Genomic DNA, 27,683 nt, shown 5'->3' with positions numbered 1-27,683 from the left:
AATTAACCATTGGCCAAAGAAACATATGCCCTTACTATTATATGCCCTATAGATCACAAGGGAAACTTAAATTAACTTAACACAAGTCAATTCCATGAAGGTGATGATTTATTAGTTTTCATTGAAACAAACACAATTGTATTAAATAAACACCATAACTGGTTAAATATTTGCATACAAAGTTTCATGGCATTCAAAAGCAATTATAAAGGAAGCCTAAAAATCTTAAATGGAGATATTTTAAAATATTTATACACAGTGAATATATTGTTGTAATGACAGAGCACACCACACAAAGCCATGCTGCTGAAGAGACAGGTCATCACTAGTAATCACTTAACATGGTGTTTTTATTCATTTCATTTAATTATAAAACACATAAGTCCATGTTTATACAAAGAAAAATGATTTATCTCAAAATGTTTTGCAATCAAAAAATGAAAATCTTTATAACAGCAACACTTTGTTACAATAAACTACCATGCTTTCTTTCAGTTTGGATGAAATATAAATATTCAACGCACACCTTCATACATATATATATATATATATATCATTTATTTACAACATGAATGATTCTGTCATTAATTTATGATCTTAACATGTTGAGACATAATAATTACTTTAATCATCTTGCATAACTTTACTACTTCTAAAATAAAATGCTATGTATTTTGAGTAAGAAATAGTTTAGCTCTTTTTATATATAATCCAAATAATGAATTTAAGTGTGTGTGTATATCTCAAAAAGCAAACAGCTGTCGTCTACTACTGTACAATATTTAAATGAATGAAGCATTAATTCTTTTCTTAATAAATGAATACATTTATGGCATATATATGTAAAAACTTGAAGGATTTAGTTTCATTAGTGAAAGCATATTTACGCAAATATCTGAACCTTAAAAACTAAAATTAAGGATTTGCACTATTTCTTTAGAAAGTCCTCTTGTTAGAGTTTAAAGTGAATACTTGAAGAACAGTTTTTCTATCCTTGTAAATGTAAGCACCAGTTGGGGGGGAGGGGGGGGTGCTAAAGAAAAGCTTATGTCTCTACACTATTACAATTATTGTACAAATAAACTAAGAACGCGCATCCAAAAGCAAACTAAAGCTTAACAAGTGCAGATCAAATAATTAAAAAGTCTTGAAATCTAGCACAGAAAATATAAATATTGGCAGTGATATAATGTTAGGGATAAAATTTCAGTGTTCATGAAAAAATGGTAACCAGATCTAACCACTTTGTAGAATAAGCCAGAATCTCTTAAAACCCATGAAAAGCTTATTTTCAAAATAGAGAGGTCATTGCCAAGCATCTTGGTCAACACTTTGGCATTAAAATTGTAGAAACACTTTTCAGTTTGGTCAGGCTATAAATGAATGCAATAGTTTTGTAACAGAATCACATGTGCTATTACTAAAATACCATTTATTGAAAATGACTAATATAAACAATGAAGAAATTTTTTTTTTCTTTTGAAACGCAAACGACTACTAAGCACCATATTAAATGAACTTGGTCAGTTTTTCAATGGCATTTCATGCTAGAATTATGAATGATTATATACAAGTGAAAGACATATTACCATAATACTCTGGAACTATGTTTCTTTAACTTGAAATGTCACTTAAAAGTAACTATTTGCCCTTCAATAGACTTGTTTTTAGTGAATAAATCTATGGTCAAGAATCAACTTGACTACTAACAAGACTGGCAGAACTTGAAAAAAAAAAAAACAGAGAAAAATAAGAACATCAAATTTAATCAAAATATATACAAATATTTGAAATAAGCACTAATAATTTACTTATATAAATAAATAAAAACAACAACTAAGATTTGAATTTCATACAAAAATGAATGGTTAATGAAATACTTTACATTTCCACTAGGTGATGACCCACAGAATATTTATTAAGTCAATAAGCCTATTTTAACATAAATTAAGCAAAATAAAAAGTATGAAAAAAAAAAAAGGAGTCAAATCAGTTTATTAATTTTTTATTTATTTTTTTTAGCTAAGAATGAATATTTTTTTTTAAAAATCCTTACTTATTAATTTTTTAAATTAAAAAAATTTCAATGTGTTTTTCTGTGCACATTAGAAGCATTGTCAGTGACTTCTCAAGAGCATGCTCAGAATTTGGCCTTACCATCAACACAAAAAAGACTGAAGTCTTATATTTACCAGCTCCAGGAAAAACCTACTCGGATCCAAGCATCACAATAAATGGACATGATATAAAAGCAGTGGACAGATTCACATATCTTGGCACTCTCCAGAAACTGAAAGATCCATAATGAAATCGACTTGCGTATCACCAAGGCCAGTGTATCCCATGGCAGACTGTCTAAAAATGTCTGAAGCAGACGAGGTATCACCAAAAATACAAAGCTAGAGATATATCGAGCTGTCATCGTCCCTACATTACTCTATGCCTCAGAAATGTGGACAGTGTACAGAAAACATGCAAAAAACTGAACCACTTCCACAGAACATGTCTAAGAAAAATACTGAATGTCAAATGGCAAGACAAAATACCAGATACTGAAGTCCTTCGAAGAGCGGGTCTGCAAAGCATCCACACAATCCTGATGCAGTCCCAGCTTCGATGGGCAGGACACGTCTGCAGAATGGAAGACCACCGCATCCCAAACCAACTCTTGTATGGCCAACTAAGCGAAGGAAAGCGCTCGCAAGGCTGTCAAAGAAAATGCCTCAGGAACACCCTCAAAGCTTCTCTGAAGGCGTTCAGCATAGACCCAGCCACCTGGGAGACAGAGGCACATGACAGAACATCATGGCGCTGGGCTGTGAAAACTGGCGCACAGATTGCTGAGGAAAAGAGAACAACACTGGCAGAAGAAAAACGCCAGAGAAGAAAAGCAAGGCCAATGACACTAACTCCAGCTGGAATAACCTGCCCAGTGTGCAGCCGAACATTCCAGGCTCACCAGCCACATGAGGAGGCACAAAACCCCAGTGCAAAGCCCTCAGCCCCCTGGATGACAAAGTAGTCATCACCGAACGACGATGGACGAACTATAGAAGAAAATTTCCTTTTTTTTTTTTTTATGAGATTTCATTTTGTTCAATTTGAGATGTTTTCACCAATTGAAAGAGAAATAAGTGAAATCACATTTACAGAATATTAATTGGAGGATATCCCATTGTAAGACTTTACTATTATTCTGTGGGCCATCATCGTATTGGTTTTAAAAGAAAAACAATTGTAAAAAAAAAATTGATACACATTAAAAACTTTTTTTTCTTATAAATTGAATACAATTTTCAATAGTACTTAAATAAGATTGATGAAATTTTGAAACTTAAAAACATGAACATTGTGTACAAAAGTATTATGGTTATAGTTTGTTGTTTTTTTAAATAGCATTTAAACATTTTCAAAGACATGCACTCACAACAGCAAAGACCAGTAGACATAGGCAACACTTGTGGTCTTAACTTACTCATCACAATTTACTCACTGGCTTTTAACATGTGTACATAAAAATGTTTCAGCATTTAAAAACAGACCAGATGAGTTCCTCTTGGAGCTCTAAAGGTTTAAGTGCAGGGAAACAAAACATTGATATTCGGCTAATGAATTAAATGAGTGATGTGGCCTACCTATACAACTAATGTTGGACATATATATATTAAAGTTGGACCAACCTTAGTCTCCAGAAAGATTTGAACCTGTCAACTAGACACCCAAGCACACTAGTATTTAGTCCCTATGTCTAATGTACAGCATAACATTATGTGCTTTCTAAGCTTCATTACATAAGTCAAGGAAAAACAAACTAGGCATTCAATGACAGAAGAAAATGACTAAGATAGTAAAACAAAGTTTTAAGTTTCTATACACAATTAACTATATACAAGGAAAAGAACACATTATTACATATTGTCTCCAAAGTAAAAAACCTACCATCATTTTTTTTACTTAATTTGTAATAACTTTTTATAAAGCTATATTAATGATTAACAGACAAAACTTCAGAAACCAGCCTACATAATTAAATTTTAACAAGTTCTTCTAGCCAACATTTTAAATTTTTAAAAAAATACCCGCATCTTGTGACAAAATTATTTGTCAGACAAAAATAAAATAGCCATATTTTAATAATTAAAAATGAAGCTGTAAATTCAAAAATAAAATCAAAGAGAAAGGTCTAAACTCTATTTAAATATTAATAATAACATATCGAGATGCTCAGGATGTTAGGTCTAAACCCTATTTATATATTAATAATAACATACCTAGATGCTCAGGATGGTAAAATAATCATTTGATGATAGCAAAAAAAAAATGCAATTATGCTTCAGTAGGTCGTTCATGTATTAAGACAATAACAAAGAAAGCTTGCATCATTTCTTCTGCAAAGCCATTATGACTAGGTTACTGTGCATGGAAGCAAAGAATTTAGTAAATGCTATTATAAAAAGTTGGGATGCCCAAATATAGATATGTTAGAGTAATTGAAGTAGAACAATCAGGTGTTTCTGTCCTCACCAAAGGACATTTTCTAAGCACAATGCAATCATGACACAAAATAGCTTCTTTTTTTATATATAAAGCTATCTCTAGCAAACCTTTAAAAAAAATATTTTTTTTACAATAACTAAAATAAAATAGAAAAATACTGCATTGATAACTTAGGTCATTATTTAAATTCAAATCTCTACTAATGGCTATTAGGAAATGTACAATGCACATATTCATTGATTAAATATAATGAACAAGCATATTTTGATGAGCTCAAATACAACTTATTTCAAAATGATAAAAAGTTTCAAAAATCACTCTCTTGACAATCTCCATTCCTGTGTCTTAAAACATTCCCAATGACCCAATGATTAAAATAAGCCTTATACATGATTTCTGCTTGTATAAAACTCCTAATTCGTTAAATCCATCCTTCTATAGAACAATAAATATGGCATACGTCTCTCACTGTACTGAAGAACTTGGGGTTCATTAATCGTTATGACCTCACTATCATCAAATCGAAGCCAACCACTAACAGCAGGCAAGTAAACATCAGAAGTGTAATGACCATCATTCATTTTGATTCCATGATGATTAACAACTGAAAAGATTGGTACATTGGATTTACAAAACCAACAAAGAAAACTACAAGGAACAAGAAATTGTTTTCGAAATAGAATATGTTTTTAAATGTTGCAGTCTATGTTTTTCATTGCATTGATCAGCTCATTTATGATTCTTATGAAGTGTGAGCAGACCTGCCTACCAAAAAAAGTCCAAATGCGTAACACTGATGGTCAAAATGCGTATTTTGGCACCAGAATGCGTAACACTTACGCGATCCACTATTTTGTCATATATATATATATACATATATATATATATATATAATATTAGATCTCGATGTCATGATTAGATCTACAATCTAAATCTAGATCAATACGACAATACAATAGAGATGATATCTAGACTAGATCTGGATCTATGTCTATATAATTTATAATGAATATAATCTACTAATCTACTCTAGATCTGGGCTCAAGTGTTACAGATGCCGTGGATCTATTCCTGTATAACAAGTTATCTAGATTCTAGATCTAGAATCCAGATCTAGATCTAGACTTGATATCTACAATGTCACTCAATGTGTTTTGAATCGATAGCACTTCGATATTTTTTTCTATACAAATGAATACGGGACTCAGGGATTCAACATAATTAATTTCTACTAATGAACTTACAAAAAAAAAAAAAAAGTCACGTTGGTCACCGTTTGTATCAGCTAACTGACGGTACCAACCTAGTACCAACACGCCACTCCCTCACTCTTGCGTTCTTCATTTCTAGACTAAATCTAATTGCTATTAAGAACCAATCAACGTATAGATCTGGACACAATGTGTTCCCCCACCTTTTCTGTTACCCCCCCCCCTCCAGCCCAACAGGACAGCTTAGCGTGACCGCTCGTAAGCTAGTCAAGAGAGGGGGAAAAAAAGGATACGAAATGCGTAACGCGACGGGTTAAATGCGTATTTGCGTACTGACTGTCATTTTTGGGAGATTTTGCGTAACGAATATGCATTTTGCGTAACGGTAGGCAGGTCTGTGTGAGCATTTGTGTTCTTTTCCTTCTTATTTCACAACTTAAGCAAACTAGCTCTTACCTCAGTAGGATGGGTTGTTTAGGGTACAGTCCTTGTGCTTTAGAATGCATTGGGACACTGGCAGCAATTTTTAAAACTTTCTTATACGAAGAGATCTTCATGTCTCATTCAGAAGTGTGGTTATTCTTTTTTGTTGAAACCGGATGTATATAGCTTTTTTTTTTCCTGATAATTTATTAAACATCAGTGCCCATACCCCAGTGCTTAAGGCCTACCCATGTAGTTGAGTATTTTTTAAAGCTTTTTTTTATGTTCTAAAGGTATTAAAAGTAAATATGTTTTTGCAACTAGATATACTGTTCTATTTTTTAAATTTATTTATTAGTATTTTTTTTATAAATATTTAATTCAGAGTAACCCCTCTTTGATTAGGGTATAATATAAGAGCATTTTTCAAACCAGAAATAGAAGATACTGAGTTAGAAGAAAAAGTTATAAATCTGGTCTTCTTCTAGAGCTGAAATGTTGTTAAAGGATGAATGAAATTTATTGTTATAAGTTTGAATGTAACATAAAATTGAGCTCACCACCAAATAATTTATAGGTTCTTGACTTCTGAGATAGGAACTTTGTTTTAGCAACACGTGACAAGGTTTCTAAAAAAGAATATTTCAATAAAATTAAGTAAAAACTTGGGTCAACAATAAACTTACCAAAAAAAAAAAAGGTAATTAAAAAGTGATTGTATATACCTTTGGGTATAGTCAAGTCAACATCAAAATCTATTTTCTTTTGAATTTTCTGTCCATTACCATTAGAATACTGAAACAGTTTTAGGTGCATTATTAACACAGGGGGCAAAATATCAAAGAACATCCGCCTTTGTCCTTGAACCTGTAAGAGAAATGTTTCAAAATTAATGCTTGAGCAAATTAAAGGTTTTAAAAGAAATGCATGTATGTCAGTGAAAGCATGTTAAAATACATGACTTTTGTTGTAGAACAATTAAACACTGACACTAAAGATAACTAGAATAAGGCCACAAAAGAACCTGGTGCATTACCCTCCTTCACCCATTTGATGAATTGGTCATACTTATTGCAAAGATAAAACAAATTGATGTTTATAAAAACAAAATGAACTTTTTTTTGAGGCAATAGAATTTAAAAATAAAATTTTACAGCCTGTGGACGACTCTCATTAAAACTAGATCTAAGCTAGGTCTAGGCAATATTTTATGATCCAAACTGAACTAAAAGTATTTTCTAAGATAGTTTTTCATATTTTCAAAAAAATCAATATATTAAGTATATAAAACATATAAATTAATTGTCTTGAACTCACTATCTCATGTTACCACCACTTTTATTTTAGCCTCCACTCTTTAAAAATGATTTTGGTAAAGACACATTGATAATGAAAAATAATCATGTTTTCTTAAGAGAAACTTTTCAAGATATAAGCTATTAAAAACATTTTGGGAGAAAAGAAAATAATTAAACAACTTACTTTTTAAGCATTGATGATAACATTGTTGATTTGGATAAAAGAATGGGGTCAAATCAACGATAGTATTGTTGATTAGGAGAGAAAGAGTTAAAATTTATTCCACCTATGTACACACACCAGTTAATCTATTTCAACAAGATAATTGAGACTTGATAGGAAATTGTCTACTTGAGATTTAATCCAGATCTGCTCAAAAATGGACATCGATTTTCAAAAACCTAGCTCCAGAATAAACATTGAATTAGATCTAGAATCTAATATCTTTAATGTAGATTTAGAATGTAGTGACTGCTTGTACATATGAGAATGATCTATTTTTCTCTTCATCTTTAGTCCTATCGATCTAGGTCAAATCCAGGCATACTTAAAAAAAATCAAAGTCAAGTCTCACTCTTAGTCTCAACAAACAATGAATGCACTCGTGAAATAGGCACGCAAGTAGATCTAGACTATAAACTCATTAAATCTCAAATCTCTTTATATCATTATACCAAATAGACCTCCAGAGCTACACTCTAGATCAGTTCTACATCATCTAAATCTAAGTATGTTTCATGCAGAATGTTTACATTCTAAAAATAAATTTAAAAATTCCTGTTTAGTGTGCATGTAAAGTGAAAGTCTCGTGGGTTGCGAGATATGAAACAGGTCAATTTTGTTTCAAAATGGCAGCTTGCGTAATCGGCACAAGCAAACTAAGGATAAATGGAAAATGCTAAGAAATTAAGACCAAGATCTAAATATACCGAGTACCCGGATTTTAAAAAAGAATTGTAATGGACAAACCCAGAGGGTGAAAAAAATCATATAGTTGAAAACAACTTGTTTTGTTTGTCAGTATATTTCTAGAACAATTGAGTAGTTGACAACTATTTACAAGTTAGTTTAAAACTAAGACAACATTAAGAATTTGCTATGCATGTTAAAAATAGCTTAGCTCAAGCAAGAAGGGAAAGATGTAGATTGAAAAGACTATATAAGAAGATGCATTAACTGTTTCAGGACCTCACTGACTGTTGTAAATATATTGAAATTAAGTTGTAATGTTTATTCATGAAGTTTTTTTTATCATCATAGTGATTCCAAGTTCTAGAATAAATGTTTTATATTTATTTGAAAAATATTTCTGTTCGAGTTAATACTTTAAATTAATATCTCCTGCATTACAATGTTGCTTGAGTGATCTGACGTTTTGTTTTGAATGGAAATTTAGAGATGTTTGAACATCACAATGTATGATCTATGATCTTAACCTAAACAATGATCTTGAGTTAAGTTACCCAACAAACATTTAGCTAGACAGGATGCTATTAATTTTTAAAGTGCATATACATAGACATAAAATTTCATTATTCTATCACAGTCAATTTTTCTGCTAAATAAAAATTGGTTTGGCTAGAATTAAAAAAAATAAATGTGGATGATTGTCTTCTAACCTTTCCACCTTCAGCGTCAAGAACTGTCTCCGAGCTATTCAATCTTAGTAAAGCATCATAGACTGAGTGAACATTTTCAGCCTGAAATAACAATTTAAAAAGGTCAATTTCACATAAACACAAATTGATTTACTCAGTTTTATTTGTTTTAAATTAATATTGTTAAATGACTAAAGAAGAGCTTTTTAAAACCTACCTGTATGTCCAGTTTCAAAGTGAAGAAAGAATCTAGAGTGTCACTGGTTTTTCCAGACTCTCTGGTAAGACAAGACCTACTCAAGCCAGCAAATATGTTGGACAGTGGTGTTTCACCACAATCATTCTTTAAGCCAAAAGAAAATAAATGCAGCATTATATAAGAAAAAAGATACAAATGCATCAATTCAAGAAAGAAAATGTAAAAAAAAAAATAAAAATACACAAATATTCTTACAATATTAGTCTCCACATGATGATTTTTAGGTCCAACTTTCTGCCAAGATTCACTGTCATCTTGTTGTTCATCATCTGTAACACTGGCGTCATTTGCTACACTACCATTTTTCATTTGTGGTTTGTTATTGTTAATAAAGCCTGTTCAATTTAGTTGAAAAAGAGGAAAATTTTCATTGAAGTTTAATATTTGTTTTCACCCAAACTAATTTCAATACAGAGCACATCAACTAAGATAATTAACAATTAACTTGCACAAAACTTTCAAAAGGTAATGGCTCAAAACATTAAATTGGTACAAATAAAACAAAAGAATACTGACCATTGGAAGTATTTAGCTTCATTATGTTCTCCAATTCTTCATGACAGATCATCAAAATCTGACTGAGGAATTCCTCAGCATCATGCTGAACACCAATCTATTGAAAGTAAGCATATTATGTAGATATATAAAAAAAAAAAATACTTGTCAGCAACTGAGCAATGTGAACAGTTTTTGTTTCAAAATTTCCTAGCCTATGAGACTTACATGAAGTCCAAGAATATTCTGGGCAACATTCAAGAGTGGTGTTGGTGTAAACGGCTGGCCTAGATTGATGTCCCCAAGTGTACCTTTTTTATTTCGTGAGCCTTAAAAATACATCACGTCCTTTTTACCATATAATGTAATGATATTTTGAAAAATTAAAAATTTCATAAAATAAAAGTTGTTGTAATTAAATGCTTTATTTATAAAAATAAAGATAAAAGAGAAGCATACAAAACTTACCAGGAGTTCTGATTCTTTGGCCATTCTGGAATGAATTAACAAACTGAACACTGAAAATAAGAGCATTAAACAAATTTCTAATAAATGTGAAGTTTTTTCAAAGCTTTTCAACTCTTAAACTTAACCAGGTATATACATAAAGAGAGAGATAAAGAACCTTTTTTTAAAATTTCTTTAACTTTAAACTTACAGCGAGTCAAAAATGGGAGTAGAGGAATAGCTGCCAGGACGAGGTGGAAGGTCTTTGAAAGCTCTAAACAAGTGAATAAAAGGAGGGCAGCCCATTAGCACTTGAAGGGTCTGAAATAACATGTACAAACAGGTGTTTTTTTAATTTATTTAAAACATGTTTATAATTTGGTACTGGAAATACCAACATGAAGAATATTTATAATATTTAATAGAATATTTATAATGTTTAATACTATTTCCTTACAGCATTCATAAAGCAAATATTGCTCCCATTTACAAGGCCTCTTGGCTGTATCACAATTGGAGAATGAACTATCTGAAGAGTAAGGAGCTGTTCTGTGAACGAAGATGCAGATAGCATTGATATCAAACTAATGCATTCATTGACTTAAGATTGGGATTCAAAACAAATTTTCAGATCAAAATATATGGAAAGAAATGCACATTTTAAAAATTACATTTAAAACTTTAAAAAAAAAAAAGTCTTGTGTGGTGATTAGCTGCCAACTTTTTAATTATAAATAAAATAAATAAATAATAATTAGGATATAATAATTTTAGTCTTTATTCTTCTTTTTTGTGTTCAAAACTACACTATGCATGTAGATAACAAAAATGCAACAATATAACAAAACTTAAATGTTAGGCAGAGTCAATATATTTCCTTTTAAATTTTAGATGTAGTTTCCTATGAAATGAAAATTTCCAGGCAAAAGATGCAATTGCAGAAATGTTATATACTCTTAAGCTAGATCTATTTAGATATAAAGAGTGCTTGATGATGAAATGATCTATTAACACTACAGTAATTTAAAACATTATTTAGATTAAATAAAGCGTTATATGTCCTCAACAGGCACAAATCATCTTAATAATATCAAGGTTTTAATTTAATGACTCAAGTTTCTCAAAATCTTGTCGTAATTGGTATATATTTTAATGTTTAAGAAAATGTTCTTTACTCACCAAGTATTTTAACAGCAAAAGGATCATTATGGGGTCCAACGGTAATGACCTTCTCAGTAGGCACAAGGGACTGTTTAGCTTCCGCTTTCTCTTTCTCTTGCCAATAACGCACACTTTTCACTTCTTCTTTCAAAAAAGCATTTGGAACTGCTGCAACTGAGCTCAGTGACATATCTGGGCATTGTGAAGTGCCATTGGCTTTGTTTTTCCCAAATAAACTGCTCCACATTTTAGGAGGTGGTACAGGAGCCTGTTTTGGTTCAGATTCCAACAGTCTGTTAGTGTCAGCACCATCTTGTATTTCTGGAGTATTGGTTGGTGACTGAGACTCACAACTTTCATCTGTGTGTAATGAAGGTTTTTTAAAGTCAAGTGATTCTAAATGAGAAGGAATATCTGTCACAGGCACCGCAGACTGGAGTGAGTGTTGAGTTAAAGCTCCCTGATTGTCTACTATTTCCCCCTGACTGCTTCTCTTGGAAAGATGCAATCCTTCCATGTCTATCACAACCTCATCATGTACAATGTCATGATTTGCTAATGTTTTATTATTATTTGGCTCAGGGTGGTTGGCATCAGGCAAATAACTGCTAAATACCACAGGACCACCAAACTCTATAGAAGGGGTCCTTTGAACAGTCTGATGCCCAGCATTACTTCTACAGTCAGAAAAAGTTTGAGAATTTGCTTGCTCATCAGGAGAAACAGTGGGTGCCACATTTTGTTGTGCAATGTACACTACTTGAGTGGACCCTTCCAGGTGATGACGTATACCAGCATGAGACAAGCCCAAAGAGGGCATAAAGTTTGAGTTATTGCCTGCTAGACTCATGTGTGCCAGCATTACTTGATGTGCACATGGTTCAGACATCACTCCTGCACTGGAGTGGCCTTGTTGCTGCAAAACTATGTCCCCAACAGGGCAAGTCACTGGAACAGTCAAATCCACAGGCTCTGACTGGGGAGCTGTTGTATAATGGGTTGGTAGAAGATGTGGAGCTGGTAGAGTATACATAGGTTGTCCTGTGTTCAGAGCTGGGACAAATGCCATAGAGCCATCTCCTGTGGCAGCTAATGTTGAATTTGAAAACATATAGGTACCCTGGAGGGCAATTGAGTAAGGTGGCCCAGAAGGGTGGATCACACTGGGATCCCCAGGTGTCCAGTGATGCACTGGAATAGGGTAGCCTAATATAGGTGGAGGGGGCACAGCTGGCTGGAATACTGGGCCATGCTGAAACTTGTCTAAAATGATGGTGGAAGGATAGGGGTAGAAAAGTGTATTTAATTAAAAACTATTTATATACATATGTAAATTAATGCTTTATAACTTTATAAAATAGCAATGTTTCTTAGATGAATAAGGTCTAAAGTTTATTAGAAAATACTAGTTAATAAATGTTCTACCATCTAGAATACATCTTGCTAACCAAAAACAAGTTACAAACAAAACATATATTACACTTACCTGTTGTTTTGTCTCCATTGAATGAAAATGGAAACTGAAACAACAATAATATTTCCTTACAAAGAAATATAAACCACAAATCAATATCATCAGCAAATTAATTAGTTCTTATTGTACTGTTGGGGGCGCTGCATAGTCTGAAATAGTTCATAAAGGGAGTCTCGGAACTATAAAGGTTGAGAAACACTGTAATAGAATAAATACTGTTTAGAAAGTCATTTAAGTATGTTAAACTTGATCCAGTTTGGCCTCATTTCTTGAAACCTTCAATATAACAGCCTTCTCTAGATGACAAATTGTGATGGTTTTAAAGTTTCATTCCCAGCCAGGCTACTAAAAAATAAACAGAGCTAACTATTACAAGTCAGATTTGAATGAATGAATGAATGAAGATCCTCCCCAATCTTATAAATTTCAGGTGATGTCATTTTCATTGAGAACATTTGTACTTCCACCCTGTACTTTCAAGCAAGCATGTTGGTATCGCATTATAGATTAGACATAAAGTAACAATTGCCTACAAACTATAATTCAAATCTTACAGAAAAAAGTTTACACATAAAAATATACACCATTGGAACAGAAATACACATACATAAAACATGTATTAATCTTTTGAAAGCCGTATTTCAACTAATTTATATATTTAAATTAATTTATATATATATGTTCACAATATTAAGTGCCGAAACATCATGCTGTAAAGTTTCTATACACGTGTTTTGAAAACAGTTAAATTAAAATCTCTATTCTTACCTGAACACCAGTACACATAGGAGCATTTAAAATTTTTTTCAGCTTGTGGAACTCCTCCTCATTAAGCTCTTCCCAATTTATAAAGGACAAGCCTTTGGATTTTGAAGAGACCTAAAAGACAAAAAGAAAAAAAAACTATTTTTTTTTAAAATAATATTTTGTATTATTAAACAATTCTGATGTTTTCACATAATAAAGTCATGAAACAGAGTAAATTTCATTTATAAAACAAGCTAAGCCATGCCACCGCAATGTTTACGTTTGAATTTTTATAGCTCCATGAAGGTTAGACCTATGAAAAAAAATGTTAACATCTATAAACTTGTCTTCCATTTGTCACTAAAAAATTTGGCCTACACCCCCCCCCCCTCTGTAACATAATGAATGCCCTTGATACGCTATCGAACAAAAAGAGCAAAAATATTAAGACTACTACTAGAAAGTCAAAAATTGTTTCTTTAGGTCAATTACAATGTCCCTGCAAGATATGCCCAAATGAATGTCATCAAACTTAAGTTCCTAACTACAGTGTATTGTGTATGGGCTACAATTACATTTACTTGGTGTATCAGTTATAAATCAAATTTTGTTCTAACTATGCTATTTCAAACAAGCAAAATATCAAAAATCATAAGGAGAAGAGCTTAAAAAAATCTACCAATAATGTACAAGTTATTTCCCTTATTAAAGATCAAACAAAATAATTAATTGACTAATTGAGTATTTTTGTTTATCGATTCATGTTTTGTTAGGTACTGTGGCGAGGTTTTTAATATTTTAGAATGATTTTGGTTTGTTACTCTAGGGGAAGTAATTTTGAGTTTCCGCTCACATAAGTAAATTTTGAACAGGCACACTACGAGCAACAATTAGAACAAATGAACTGACTATAGGTTGAATAAAAAAAAACAATTTAATTTACCAACAACAATATCACTACTAGCTTGGGTAGTGTGTTAACAATGATTCTGGTGGATTAATTTCAACATTGATTGCATATGAAGGAGTGGATGTGTTTCTAGTTTTAGTTCTTATCTTTCTTTGCTGGTCGATTGGCAGCTGGACTCGTTTGGTAGATGCTGGAAGGACTCGAAGCTGAATCTTCTTGTAGAGGGATGAGGCTTGAGTCGAAAAGTAGTATGTCTGTAGCGAAAGGTGGGAAGGGTATTCTCAGGACCGTAGGTAGTGGGCAATAGATATTGGGCAGCGGACAGCTGGAGCCTAGACTGGGCAGTTTAAGCTGGGCAGTAGGCGCTGAACACTGGGCAAGTATCTGGGCACTGGACCGTAGACAATTGGTAGTGGACACTGAGCTTTAGGTCGTTTGTAGTGGGCACAACTGAGATTCCTTCTCGCTGACAGAAGGGTGGGGGGGGGGGGTTTGGGGGTGGAGGGATGAGTTCAGGCGTTGTAGGCTCATGTTTGGTGACGCTGCAGATCCAGTTGAAGCTGATGATCTAACAGGTGTAAACAGTGCAGATCTAGTGGTGAAAAGACTGCAAGTCTAGTGCGCATGATATAATAACCAGGCACGGTTGTTTAAACTATAGGCGGCTTTACGAGAGAAACTAAGTTCCAGCCTTGCCTATTAAATACAGAAATCTGTCTGGCGGGTGTGAGCATCGGTTAGAGCTCGAGTCCACTCTTATATAGATTGGGACTTATTAGCATAGCCAGTAGTGCCGGGCCAATGGATTCGGGGTATTTTGAATTTTATTTTAAAATAACATTCATGCTTGACCCAATGGGATTAAAGCTTCTAAATTTCTAAGTTACCCGCGTCCAGGAGAATTCAACTTTGAATTTCTATTAAGCAAACCCAAGGGCCATATCTAACTTGTGATCAGGTCAGGAGTTACTAAGATGGCAATTTGGAAAGTTATCTTTTCCCTAGTAACTGCTTGGACGGGAAGATGTCACTACCTGGCTCTATTGTTATTCTTTTTATGGGCCCATGCCTGAGGAGAATGGGACAGAGCAGATATTAATCTCCTTGCTCAGCTCGCTGGATGCGGGGAGGGGGTAGTTAGTTGGACAATGGTCACACTGGATGAGTTTTATCACTTTAATACACCTGGTCAAATGGGTCAGAGGATGATTAATAAAAGGAAAAAAAAAAAATTCCAACAGCAAACTTCTCTCTCGAACGTTTTTTAAAGCACAAATAAAACTTTTATATGCAAGCGTTTACGTATCGTCACAGGTACAATAAATAATTGTTTAAAATATCTACTTGATCAGAGAATGTGCGAGCCAGAAATAGCGTTAACATTTATTAAATGGGACTAAACCCAACAAATTTAGCAATATGTGTGATTTAGCAATATATAGTTTCCTTAGATTTGTTTTTCCTTTTTTAAATGGGGTGCTAGCTCATTGCTTAGTTCTTTGAGTAATCTAGCCAGAATATCATCAGGTGCAGTTGCTTTATTCAGTTTAAGGTTTGCTAATAGTTTTTGGATCCACTTTTCCTGTACTTCTATATCTCCTAAGTTGTCTACTTCGTTCAAATTAAGTAATATGTCTTTGTCTCCTGGGGCTGAGAATGCTGATGCAAAGTATTTATTTAGGATGTTAGCTTTAGTTTCATTATTATTATGTGTTATAAAAGTTATCTTCACCTTTTAATGGTGCTACTCCTGTTGTTTCCATTTCCTTAAACTTAATGTATGTGTTAAGTTATCTTCGCCTTTTAATGGCGCTAGTCCTGTTGTTTCCATTTTCTTAGACTTCATGCATGACCATAGGTTTGCTGAAGAAAAGTCATAGTCAACTTTTTTATTATGGGCAGGAAGTGGTTAAGGGGTTGGAGCAGCTAAGTAAAAGTGATACTTGAATGTGAAGTCATATGCCAAAAGCATATAAATGGGTTTGTGTGCCTGGATGGGCATTGTAAAGCAGGTTTTTCTAAATTAAGTCAAAAGTCTATGTATGAGAAATAACAATGCACAGGGTGAAACTGAATCAATATCTATAATCAACTACAAACCACTCTTGATGAAACACCTACTCACGACCTAATTCTACTGATGGGAGATTTTAATGCCAAAATCAATCCCAACCGAACTGGCTTTGAATATGTAATGGGACCATATGGCTCTGCAGAAAACATCAGTGATAATGGCGAGCGTTTGATTTCTCTCTGCGCATCCAACAGCCTTTCAATTGGAAACACATATTTTAAGCACAAACAAATACACAAAAAAACATGGCGATCACCAAATGGGGAAACCTTCAACGAGATAGATTACATTTGCATCTCCAAACGATGGAGGTCATCTCTGTTAGACGTGCGGACCCGCAGAGGAGCTGATATCGGCTCAGACCACTACCTTGTCAGTGGCAAATGTAAGCTCCGATTGAAACGCCAACCAAAACGAGCCACACGACCCCGCCCATTTAATGTAGAGAAGCTTAAAGACGGCAATACTGCAGCACAGTTCCAATTGAAACTAACGAACCGCTTTGAGGCTCTTGCAGATATATTGACCCTTGAAGAAGAGTGGGCCAACTTCAAAGATACCACTATTGGGTGCGCAGAAGAAGTTATCGGAAGGAGGCGAGGTTCATACAAGGAACTGTGGATACAAGACAGAACATGGAAATTGATAGATGAGAGGAAAGAGGCCAAACGTAGACGAGATCAGAAAAATGAAACACAGGATCGCAGCCTAGCGGAAGAAGCCTATAGGGAAGCAGATCTGAAAGTAAAGAGAAGCTGTCGGCAAGATAAACGGGACTGGATTGAGCAGAAAGGACAAGAGGCACAAGCAGCTGCAAGCAGAAATGACACAAAAACCCTCCATCGTATTGTCCGAGATCTCACTGGAGCAAAGAGTGGACATGGGGCACCAATAAAAGACAAGCAAGGCAAAACTTTGTTAACGAAAGAAGAACAGGATGCAAGATGGGTAGAGCACTTTAAAGAGACCCTTAACCAACTGTCGCCAGACATAACTTACATATTCAAGGACCCCTCTCCAGACAATGATCTCAAGGTCAAGACAGACCCAATAACTGCTGAGGAGGTTACCATGGCCATTGCAGTGCTAAATAATAACAAAGCACCAGGACTAGACATGATATCAGCAGAAATGCTAAAATATGGGGGACAGTGCATTGTTAACAGAATGACTGATCTCTTAAATCTCTGTTGGCGAACTTCAAAAGTCCCAGAGGACTGGCAAAAGGGAGTGATTGTAAAGCTTCCAAAAAAGGGCAACTTGGCAGACTGTAACAACTGGAGGGGCATTACTCTCCTCTCTGTCCCAGGCAAAGTTTTCAGCACTGTTTTGTTGAGACGGCTTCAACAGTCTGTAGATGAAAGGCTCAGAGAAGAACAAGCAGGTTTCCGAAGAGGCAGATCATGTACAGAGCAGATTTTCGTTTTACGAAATATCATAGAACAAAGTTTTGAGTACCAACAACGGCTAACGATCAGTTTCGTGGACTTCAAAAAAGCGTTTGATAGTGTCCACCGAGAATCACTATGGAAAATAGTTAGAGAATACGGTATACCAGAAAAATTCGTCCAGATCCTACGACACCTTTACAGTCAGTCTAGTTGCTGCATTAAAACAGAAGAGGGAACAACAGAGTTTTTTACAATCGAGACAGGTGTGAGACAGGGGTGCATCTTATCTCCCTTCCTTTTCCTCCTAGCCATCGACTACATAATGAGGAGAGCAATGAACCAGACTGCCTTTGGTATTCCATGGCATGAACAACTCCGATTGACGGACTTGGACTTTGCTGATGATGTTGCACTACTCGGGGCTACAAATAAATGCATTCAAGAAATGACGGAGAGCCTAGACAGAGAGGCACCCAAAATTGGCCTCCGCATAAACTTGGATAAGACTAAAATTATGCGAGTGGGATATAAGGCAAAGGGTGTCCCCGTCAGACTTGGCGAGTCAAAGCTTGAAGAGCTGGACAAGTTCACGTACCTTGGCAGCATCATAACAAATGATGGAGACGCTTACCATGATGTAGCGTGCCGAATAGGAAAGGCAGGGAGCATTTTCCAAAGGCTGCAGCCTATTTGGACTAGCCAAGCCATTGGACTCGAGACAAAAATACACCTTCTCAACACAATCGTCATTCCAACTGCTACATATGCATGTGAGACGTGGAAGTCATCTGTCAAAATTGAGAAAAGACTAAATGTGGCTCAACAGAGATGGCTGAGACGGATTTTAAGAGTCAGATACACAGACCGGATCTCAAACAAGGAAATCCTTTGCCGAACTGGGAGTCGAACACTTAGTGAGGTTGTGACTGAGCGTCGCATGAGGTTTGCGGGACATGTTCTACGTCAAAATGAATTACGCACACCAAGAGTTGCGATAACATGGAAGCCAAAACGAGGAAAGCGCAAACAGGGACGTCCTCGTATTACCTGGCGACACACCTTCATGGAGGACCTCAGAACAGTGGACACCAGATGGGAAGAGGCTTCAGACATTGCCAGTGACAGATCATTATGGAGACAGCTTGCCGCCCAATGCGCCGAACGGCGCGGGAGGACCTAAGTCTAAGTCTAAGTAACAGGGTGAAACAAAATTTACACAAATATGGGTTTCAGAATCACAAATAAATTGAAATATCATTTTATTTCAATGAAAATAAATATTTAGATATTAACCTATAGAATAGATCTACTATATTCTCTATATGAGTTAGGATAATTGTAGAAATTTATTTTAAAGTAAAGGCTTGGCTGGACTTGGACTTATGAAGTTGAGCCTTCAATTTTACATAAAATGTCTTCTATCCTTTTATAAAATAATCTTTAAACTGCATTTTATTAAAATTGTACAAATGTGTAATTTTGTTTGAAAAATTTTTTTTCACAATTAAATAAAACTAACTTTTTTTTGTTACATTTTCCCCAGATAATGTGGGCGTGGCAGGCCTTGATGTGGATGTTGTTGACAATAAGATTCAAAGGCATATGACCTAGATGGAGAATTTTTGCAGGAAGATTACCCACAGCTGGCACCTAGGTTTCACTTTACTTGGATAAAAAATGTTGGCAAAAAGAGACCTGTCCAAGACAGCACTGAACGACCTAGTATGGTGAAGAAGTTGCGACCTGAAGGTGATGTTGAGGCCACTGAAAGGCCAGGTAACACAGAACAACACTGTGTTTGTTGTTGCAGAAAAGCAGTTTGTCTTTTAAGGTAATAACTTTTACATTTTCTTTCATCAAATTCATTTTTATAGTTTCAAAACAATTCCTTTTTAGGTGTCTCAACCCTTTTGACATTTATTATATTTATTAACAGGGCTTTTTTGGCAAGATGTTGACTGGACCGTGGATGACACTAATCTACAAAAATGAAAGATGAAACATCTGGAAATGGTAATATTTCTACCACATTTATAACTTTAAAGAAAAAAAATAATGCAATTTTAAAGATACCATTTATGCAACTATTATATTTATTCTCTTGTTTTCTAGATCTCTCATGTGAAGGTCTGCATTGACAAACTAAAGGCCATTGTGGATTCTCCAGAGAATCTCCTTTCAATACTAACTGATTTTTTTTGCCAGACTCTGGATACTGAAGATCTCGTTCTGAAAGCCCTGAGAAATGTGACTGTTGTTAAAGTATTTATCGAGATCACAAAAGAACTTGCTGAAGGTTTTTGTAAGGTGCTACAGAGACAGTACTTCAATTGATAATTTCCAACAACAAACAAATCCATTATGTGCTTACCCATCAAATAGTTAGATATATTTTATTGTAAGGGAACATGTTGCATATCTGGGATGTTATTTATTTAATGTGAAAAATATAATTTCACAATATTGCGCAATGAACCATTTATATTAAGTCTTGATAATTTTACCCTTTCAGCAAGCCTACATTGGTATGCATTAAAAGTATTTGTTCTATTTCAGCAAAACAGATAGAGTACACCCAAACAATGTTCATCTTCAAACAATCATTCATGATCCTCACAAGCTTTGGATACTGACGTACATTTGCAAACGCACTCAGACTGATTACATCAAGAAATCTATATTTGTTATTTACATTATATGTAAATTTAAATACTCTTTTTTTTTTATTTTGTAAATCTTGTTTAATTATCTCTAAAGTCTAGATTAAAATGTTACATCTCTCAAAGTATGAAATAGAAATTTTTGTTTTTATTTTTGTGTTGTTTTTCCAACATGTTATTCATCCAAAGTTTATTATAAGTATCAGCAAAAAGTTGTTCATTTCAGTTAAAAGCAACATTTTAAGTGTCAACATAATGAAAACTTCTGTCTCAGATTATAATAAAATAAACAAATAACACATAATTAGGTACTTCAATAAACTGACCTAGATCCATTTTTTTTCTCCCAAAAAATGGCTGAAAAGTGAGTCAGCACATTTTACCCTTTTTTTAAGGGTGGTCATTTCCATTAGCACATTGTATTTGATTTCAGGACCAATTGTGATTACTTTTTGTTAACATAAGATATCAGAGATCATTTTTATTTGCTTTTGAAGCCAATCTGTTAAAATTTTTCTTAACAAAAGTTTATGTGAAAGTTGACATTTTTACAACTTTAGATATTAATTTTCAAAGTTGATGGTTAAAATCTATTTTTAGTAACAACCAACACTGTAATTTACTGGAAATGGTCAATTTCTATCAATCACGTCCTATTTTTAGAAGCACAGTTAGGAATTTTTCATTTAGATTAACTTTTATAATGTTTAAATGCTAGATTATGGAGAGGGAATGTCTTTATTATAATGACTTTTTAATGTGGAAATTTTAAAGTAAAAATAAATATTTTAAAATAATATTAAATTTATTTTTTTTTCATATTTTTAGCTCTGCGAACTATTAATTAATTTTTTTTTTTCTGTTTGTTGTTTTTTTTTATTAGTATACATGTAAATTAATAGTTAATAAATGAGTACATTACATTTTTAAATGATGAGCTATTACTGCACAAAAATTTAAGTAAAAAATCTTTTAATAACTTCTAAATAAATCGCAAGGTTTCTTTTTTATTTTATTGTCCGATGAAAGAAATTTCAAAATTTCATTTCAAAGCATTTAAATTCAGGCATTTTAAAGTGATTAATTGCCAGTGCTCTACAATAAGGTTTAAACTGTTTTTTATGAAGTTTATTAAACTTATAGTCATAAAATTTTAGCAAATATTTTTCTGCGCAGTGCCATTTTCATTTTTAATTTATAAAAATTATCTATCTGATGCATATAAATAGCTATTTAAATACAGTAAAATTATAATTAAACAAAATAAAACACACTACAGAACTCTAATTTGTTTTATTTGCGATTTTTGGGCTCATAGGATGACAAAATCACATATATTTTTATTTTTTGTCGAAGGCTTTTTTTTATATATTAATTCACTTATTTTCAAAGATTTTATTGCTTGGTATTATTTTTTTAATTTGTTTTAACAGAATACAGGTTAATGAAAAAGAGTGTGAAGTTTCAACCCCATATCTTTAAGACTTTTTATAATACGGTTAATTAAAGTTCAACTGTCAGTTGTTCCGGTCACAGATTTTTTTTGCTTTACAAAGGCTAAATAAGGCTAATTTTTGGCCACTAAAAATTTAATAACTTCCCTCACAATTAACTCAGCAATATAAAATTGGTATCATTGGAAAGCATTTCTCAAGCTCTATCTAACCAAATAGGTTTCATTGCATTGTGATCATTTTGAAATTTTTATCGAAGTACCTAACATAATCATGCATGCATTCCTGTAGAAAATTTCATTTAAATTTCTCAATTAGTTAAAGAGTTATAACCAACATAAATTTTGGTCGTTTTTTAAATTGTCGTTCCATGAATAAACAAATAACACATATTCATGCATTTCTATTGAAAAATTTCATTTGCATATCTCTATTGGTTAAAAAGTTATAACCATTTAAGTGTCAACATTTGTTTTTTTTGTCGTTTTCGAAATGTCGACCCACATTTAAGAAATTTAAAGAAAAAAGTTTCAACTTCTATCTCAGAGTCATAAAGAAGAAATAAATAACACATAATCATACATTTCTGTTGAAAATTTCATTAAATTATCTCTATTGGATTAAAAGTTATGACCATTTATGTGTGAATATGTATTCTGTTTCTGTCGTTTTTCAACACTTACCCCGACATCAAGGGCTTAATACAAAAAAGTGTTAATAGTAGATATCCCAGATTTAAAATTGTCATAATTATCAGAACATAATTGTGCATTTCTATGGAAAGTTTCATTACATTATCTTTAAGCGTTAAAAAGTTAAGCAGTTTAAATGTATAAGCTCCTCCTTTCGGTATTAATAGGCAAATTTTCAGACACTAAAATGGTCATAACTTATGTTCTAATTAACCTAGAAGCATAAATGAGGTATCAATGAACTACATTCAAAAAGATCTATCTAATTATACTAGTTTCATTTAGATTCATTTAAGTTGAAATTTTTATCAAAGTACCTATCCCATGGCATGGGTCAACTCACTAGCACTAGACTAGAGTAACTTACATCTATCGAACACCTTCGTTTTAAGGTACTTATCGAACACCCCATTGTATTTTTTTAAATTCTCCTTTATTTCGATGATTATAAAGAAACTAGTCCATTCTTATTGTGCATCGTCCATTTCTTTATAGTTAAGTTATAATTAGATCATTTTTTTACTTATATTCAAAGTGCATTGGTAATATTGGTATAAAAATTTCACATTTTTTGAACTCTTGGGAAGAGTGGAGTGAGTCTCGGGTTAAGGGTATTTTTTAATGCTAATGATGCTTCAGCTCAAAAAAACTATATAATACGCTTCTAATTAGGCTGAGAAATATTTACAACTATTTATTTGAAAGTATCCTTTGTTACCTAAACATGAAAATTGAGGTTTAAAAAGGGGGTGTTCGATAATAGCAGTTTTTATATAAGCAATCTCAGCTTCGTAAGATATCGAACGCCATTTTAATGTTAAAAATAAACATCAAAGGGATATAACCCAAAGAAGACAAAATATTTAAATTATATATTTTTTAATTGTTATTTTTTAAAATAATGTAATGCAAAGTTCAGATATAAATTAATCATATGTTACAATTTGTATCAGCTATTTGTGGTTTACCGTAAATGTGCTATATTTTTTTAAAGTAAATAGATTTACATCGATATGCACTAATTGTACCCATTTTAAAAGCTTGATTTTATGACACATATATTATAGCTTGATGCTAATGGCATCTATGTCACATCCTCGTGAGAAACAGAGTGGAATGTATTCTGAGTATTCAGTTGTTGTTTCTTTTTCAGATGCCCCGTTCTATTAACTTCTGAATTTGTCCCATTCTATTAACTTCTGAATTATGTGTTATAAACCAATACCTAGCGCATGTGCTTGATGTGAAGAGATATTAATAAAACGAAAGGGGGAGGTATAGAATGCAGATATGGTATTTTGAAATAAAAATGTCTTGGGCAGGTAAAAAAAAAAAGGTCGGGGGGTGGGGGAGAGAAACAGTCAAGACACTGTATCCAGAGATCATCAATAATTGATCGACCAATAGAATGTGACGTCAGCCTCAAATACAAGAGTCAGTTGTGCTTCTCGATCTAGACGTGTGGTGCCGGGTCTATAAAATTATATATATATATATATATTTGCCATAAAGTATGATAAAGCTCATAATGCGCTACAAAGACACTCCTTTGGAACATCACAAATACACAAAATAATAACAATAACACATTTAACCACTCTCTTATTCTGCCTACACCCCCTTACCCGCTCTTCCACTCTCCAACATTCACACTTTTTCAGTGCAAAGTAACAACGTAAATATCAAGACTCAATCCAAACGCAGCCACCAGACTAACACACAACAAAAAAAAAAAATGGTCAGTGATAGCGTAACACACAGGTGTAAACCAGGCCATCAACACAGCCCCAAAACATTGTTCAAGTTGTAGTAAGAACAATGTTGAGGGGAAAGGGGGAGGAGCCATCAGTCGAGTACCTACTGTCAAGCCGCTAATTAGGTCACAATCACTAGGCATGATAGATACATAGTATATATAAATATGTTGTTTGTGTGTGTGTGACAAATACTAAGCGTGCTCTAAAATACGGTGTTTTTTTGTGTGGGTTTTTTTTTTTTTTGTCAACCAGGTGGTTTAGGGAGGGCGGATTTATCTACATCTATAGGTAACACAGCTTGCAAGCTACCATAGCTTTTCAGCACCCCCCCCCACCTTCCCCGCCCAGATCGAAAAATATCTAGCACTGACTTTTGGGCTGTTACATACACTGAGCGTGCTAGATCGGCGGCTAGTTACGTAGGGCCGCGTACCGTATGTTTTGTTTTTAGGTCAACCAAGTAAACTGTTGTGTCCTGCAATGACTTGGGGAGGGCGGGATTATCTATTGGCTACCAAAGCTTATTAGGCTCTCCCTCAAATAAATAATATCTGGATTTAAATTATTAATGGCCTTATGTCTCAAAATAGCTTAGACCTAAATAAGTACTACGGTAATGCGTTACTGGGCTTAGCACCGTCAGTTTCTAAGCAGAGCTGATCAGTGATAGATTCCTTCGATGTGGACCATTTGAAAATGACTAAAAATCTGTCTTTCTTGACATGGCGTAAAAAGAAAATGATATAAATAAAAAAAAATATAGATTATAACACTTTTGAAATACCATACTTTTCACAAAATTTTAAGATTATAACACTTTTAAAACACCATACTTCTCGTGTGTTCGATAAGTTCTTAATATGTTCGATAAGATAAGATAAAGGTAAAAAAGTGTTCGATAATTTAAGCTTTTGAAATCATCAACCTGACCCATTTTAACATCAAATATAAGTTTAACTATGAGTAGTAATAGAATAAAACATGTCTACTTTTTAAGAAAAATGGATGAGGAGTTCACAGATACAATCAGTTTTTTTCTAGGTCTAATTTTTACGGAGATACACAAATTCAAACATAAAAATTGTCGGCAAATGAGCTTAACTTGTTCAATAAACGTATAGGGAGGTGAAATAAAAAATTGATCTTTGAAAAAATAAATTTTCGTTAGTACATCATTAAAATACTTATATCGAACTTTCCAATGGTGTTTAAATTATGACTGTATGTCTAATAGTTAGAAAGTTATGAATTTTTTTTTGTCGTTTTGGCCTAACATTGTTGCCATGGAACAAAAGAGATGAGTCATCATGAGAGCGTCTCTCTCGCTAAGCCAGCGAGACACACCCCCCGCTCAAAAAGTTAAAAAGTTGGAATTGAGTTTCGTAGAGGATAAATCTACTTATTAAATAAGAAATTTAATTGTAGATTTAGTATTCATAGTGAATTTCTAGCTCACAAATCTAATTTCATTTATATTTATGAACTTTACTTGTTTAAAATGTAAATATTGATGTAATAAACAAATTATCGGGTCTAGATCTACAAGAATTGTCAGAGAGGCGGGGACAAAATGGCGGCGTTCTGATGGCAGAAAATAACAAAATATTTAAAAAGTGGGATCAAAATCGTCTGAAACAATTATTTTTCAAATGCGCTTTATAATTCATGCGACGACGATTAATACATAAAATCTATTTGAATATATCCAGAATATTAGGCCTTACATGGCCTCCAGTGGTTTTACATTGATGACGAAATTTTCTTATCAAAATTCAGTAAATTCTGAAAAACCCATAGCCCCCAATGGTAAACCGTATTTTCAAGTTTGTGAGCGATGCGACGGAGATATCGAGATAAAACTTGGCAGAATTATAGCCAGGCATGATATCTACCATAGGAAAAAAAATGAATCATTGATCATTTTCCTGGACCCTGTATTGCTAAAAACAAAAAATGAGTATTTTTTATAATAAAAGTAAAAATGACAAATAACTTTTTAAAAAAGCCGTAATTAAGCTTTATATAGGCCATGGTCTAAAGTAATCGATAACACAAGTTTAAAACTTCTCTTATTTCATTCAAAAGTGTACTAAATTTGCAAGTGTGGTTTATGTGAAAAAAAGTCAAAAACGCAATCTCAAGTTTATCGGTCATTTTTTACTTTCACACTTCCGCGTTTTTTCGCCTAGCTAAAACGTAAGTTACTGTAGTTCTTGTCGAAAAGAAAGGAGGTGGTTAAGAATTTGTCTAGATCCTAGAGACCTATTTGTCACAAATGCCACAAAATGAACCACTACGAACCCTGATGGAGTCTAAATCTAGATTTAAATAGATCTAGATCTAATTATTGAATATTTATTTTATCAAATAAACAAAACAAGGACTCGTCTTGCCGTCTTTTTTGCGTTTGCCGACTCGGCGACATGATTATGATAACAAATCAACGGGCGTATGGGTGTGTACTGCAAGTAGCCTATAAAACTAGATCCGTATCTCAATAGATACTGTTGCAAACCTCGTATTCATTAGCCATGTTAAAATGTAATCAACAATTCCTCATTTCATAAGCTTTTAGTTTAGCAATAACAAGCAATGTTTGCAAACTATGTCGCCATCTTGTATAAACCACAGATTATGGAACACATGTATTTTAGAGCCAGGTTTCTTTTTTTAAAAAAATTGCCAAAATAGATTTAGATCTAAGTACGGTGATAATCTTGTCTTTGGGAGCCCTATATTAGAATTTTTAGTTTTAACTATTTATTAATATTTAATTTTTATTGTGAAATTAAATGTTATTTTTACATCTATACTGAGGACCCTTTTCTATAGCTCTCCGATAAGTAAAAAAAAAAAAAGATTTCAGTTCTAGATTTGGTCTTTATATAGAATTTGGCTTATTTTGTATGGATTTAAAGCATTTTTAAGTAGAGAGATTAGAGTAGATATTTCTACCCTTTTTTTTTTTTTAATTAAGACAGTTTACGAAATAGATCAATGGTTTAAAGGGTAATTTTTTAAAAGAATAATTTTGTGGCCGACAATTGACTTTGTCATTGAAGCTCTAGATGCCGATCTAGATCTAATACCTAGAATCTACATTCTAGAGTTTTAGTGGAAAATGTCAACCTGGT

General features: G+C 33.3%; 1 protein-coding gene across 2 annotated transcripts; it reads right to left on the bottom strand.

Moving 5' to 3' along the window:
* Window positions 1-90: 90 nt before the first annotated feature.
* Window positions 91-27,202, bottom strand: LOC106073677 (ubiquitin carboxyl-terminal hydrolase 10-like). 2 transcript variants are annotated; one of them, XM_056034259.1, is made up of 15 exons: window positions 27,065-27,202; window positions 13,633-13,743; window positions 12,877-12,910; window positions 11,409-12,653; window positions 10,687-10,778; window positions 10,441-10,550; window positions 10,251-10,300; window positions 10,011-10,111; window positions 9,804-9,900; window positions 9,483-9,622; window positions 9,246-9,371; window positions 9,050-9,130; window positions 6,857-6,998; window positions 6,692-6,760; window positions 91-5,101 (listed from the first exon to the last, which is right to left on the bottom strand). In XM_056034259.1, exons 1-15 carry the CDS (start codon window positions 27,080-27,082, stop codon window positions 4,911-4,913), a joined length of 2,607 nt encoding a protein of 868 aa, XP_055890234.1. In that variant the 5' UTR covers window positions 27,083-27,202; the 3' UTR covers window positions 91-4,910. The 2 variants fall into 2 exon arrangements, with proteins under 2 accessions (XP_055890234.1, XP_055890236.1); XM_056034261.1 differs by having other exon boundaries at window positions 11,409-11,750.
* Window positions 27,203-27,683: the final 481 nt, after the last annotated feature.

Source organism: Biomphalaria glabrata, chromosome 7, assembly GCF_947242115.1.
Source record: "Biomphalaria glabrata chromosome 7, xgBioGlab47.1, whole genome shotgun sequence".
NCBI lineage: Eukaryota > Metazoa > Mollusca > Gastropoda > Planorbidae > Biomphalaria > Biomphalaria glabrata.
Note: the sequence above shows the minus strand (reverse complement) of the source record. Positions and strands in the feature narration are given on the sequence as shown.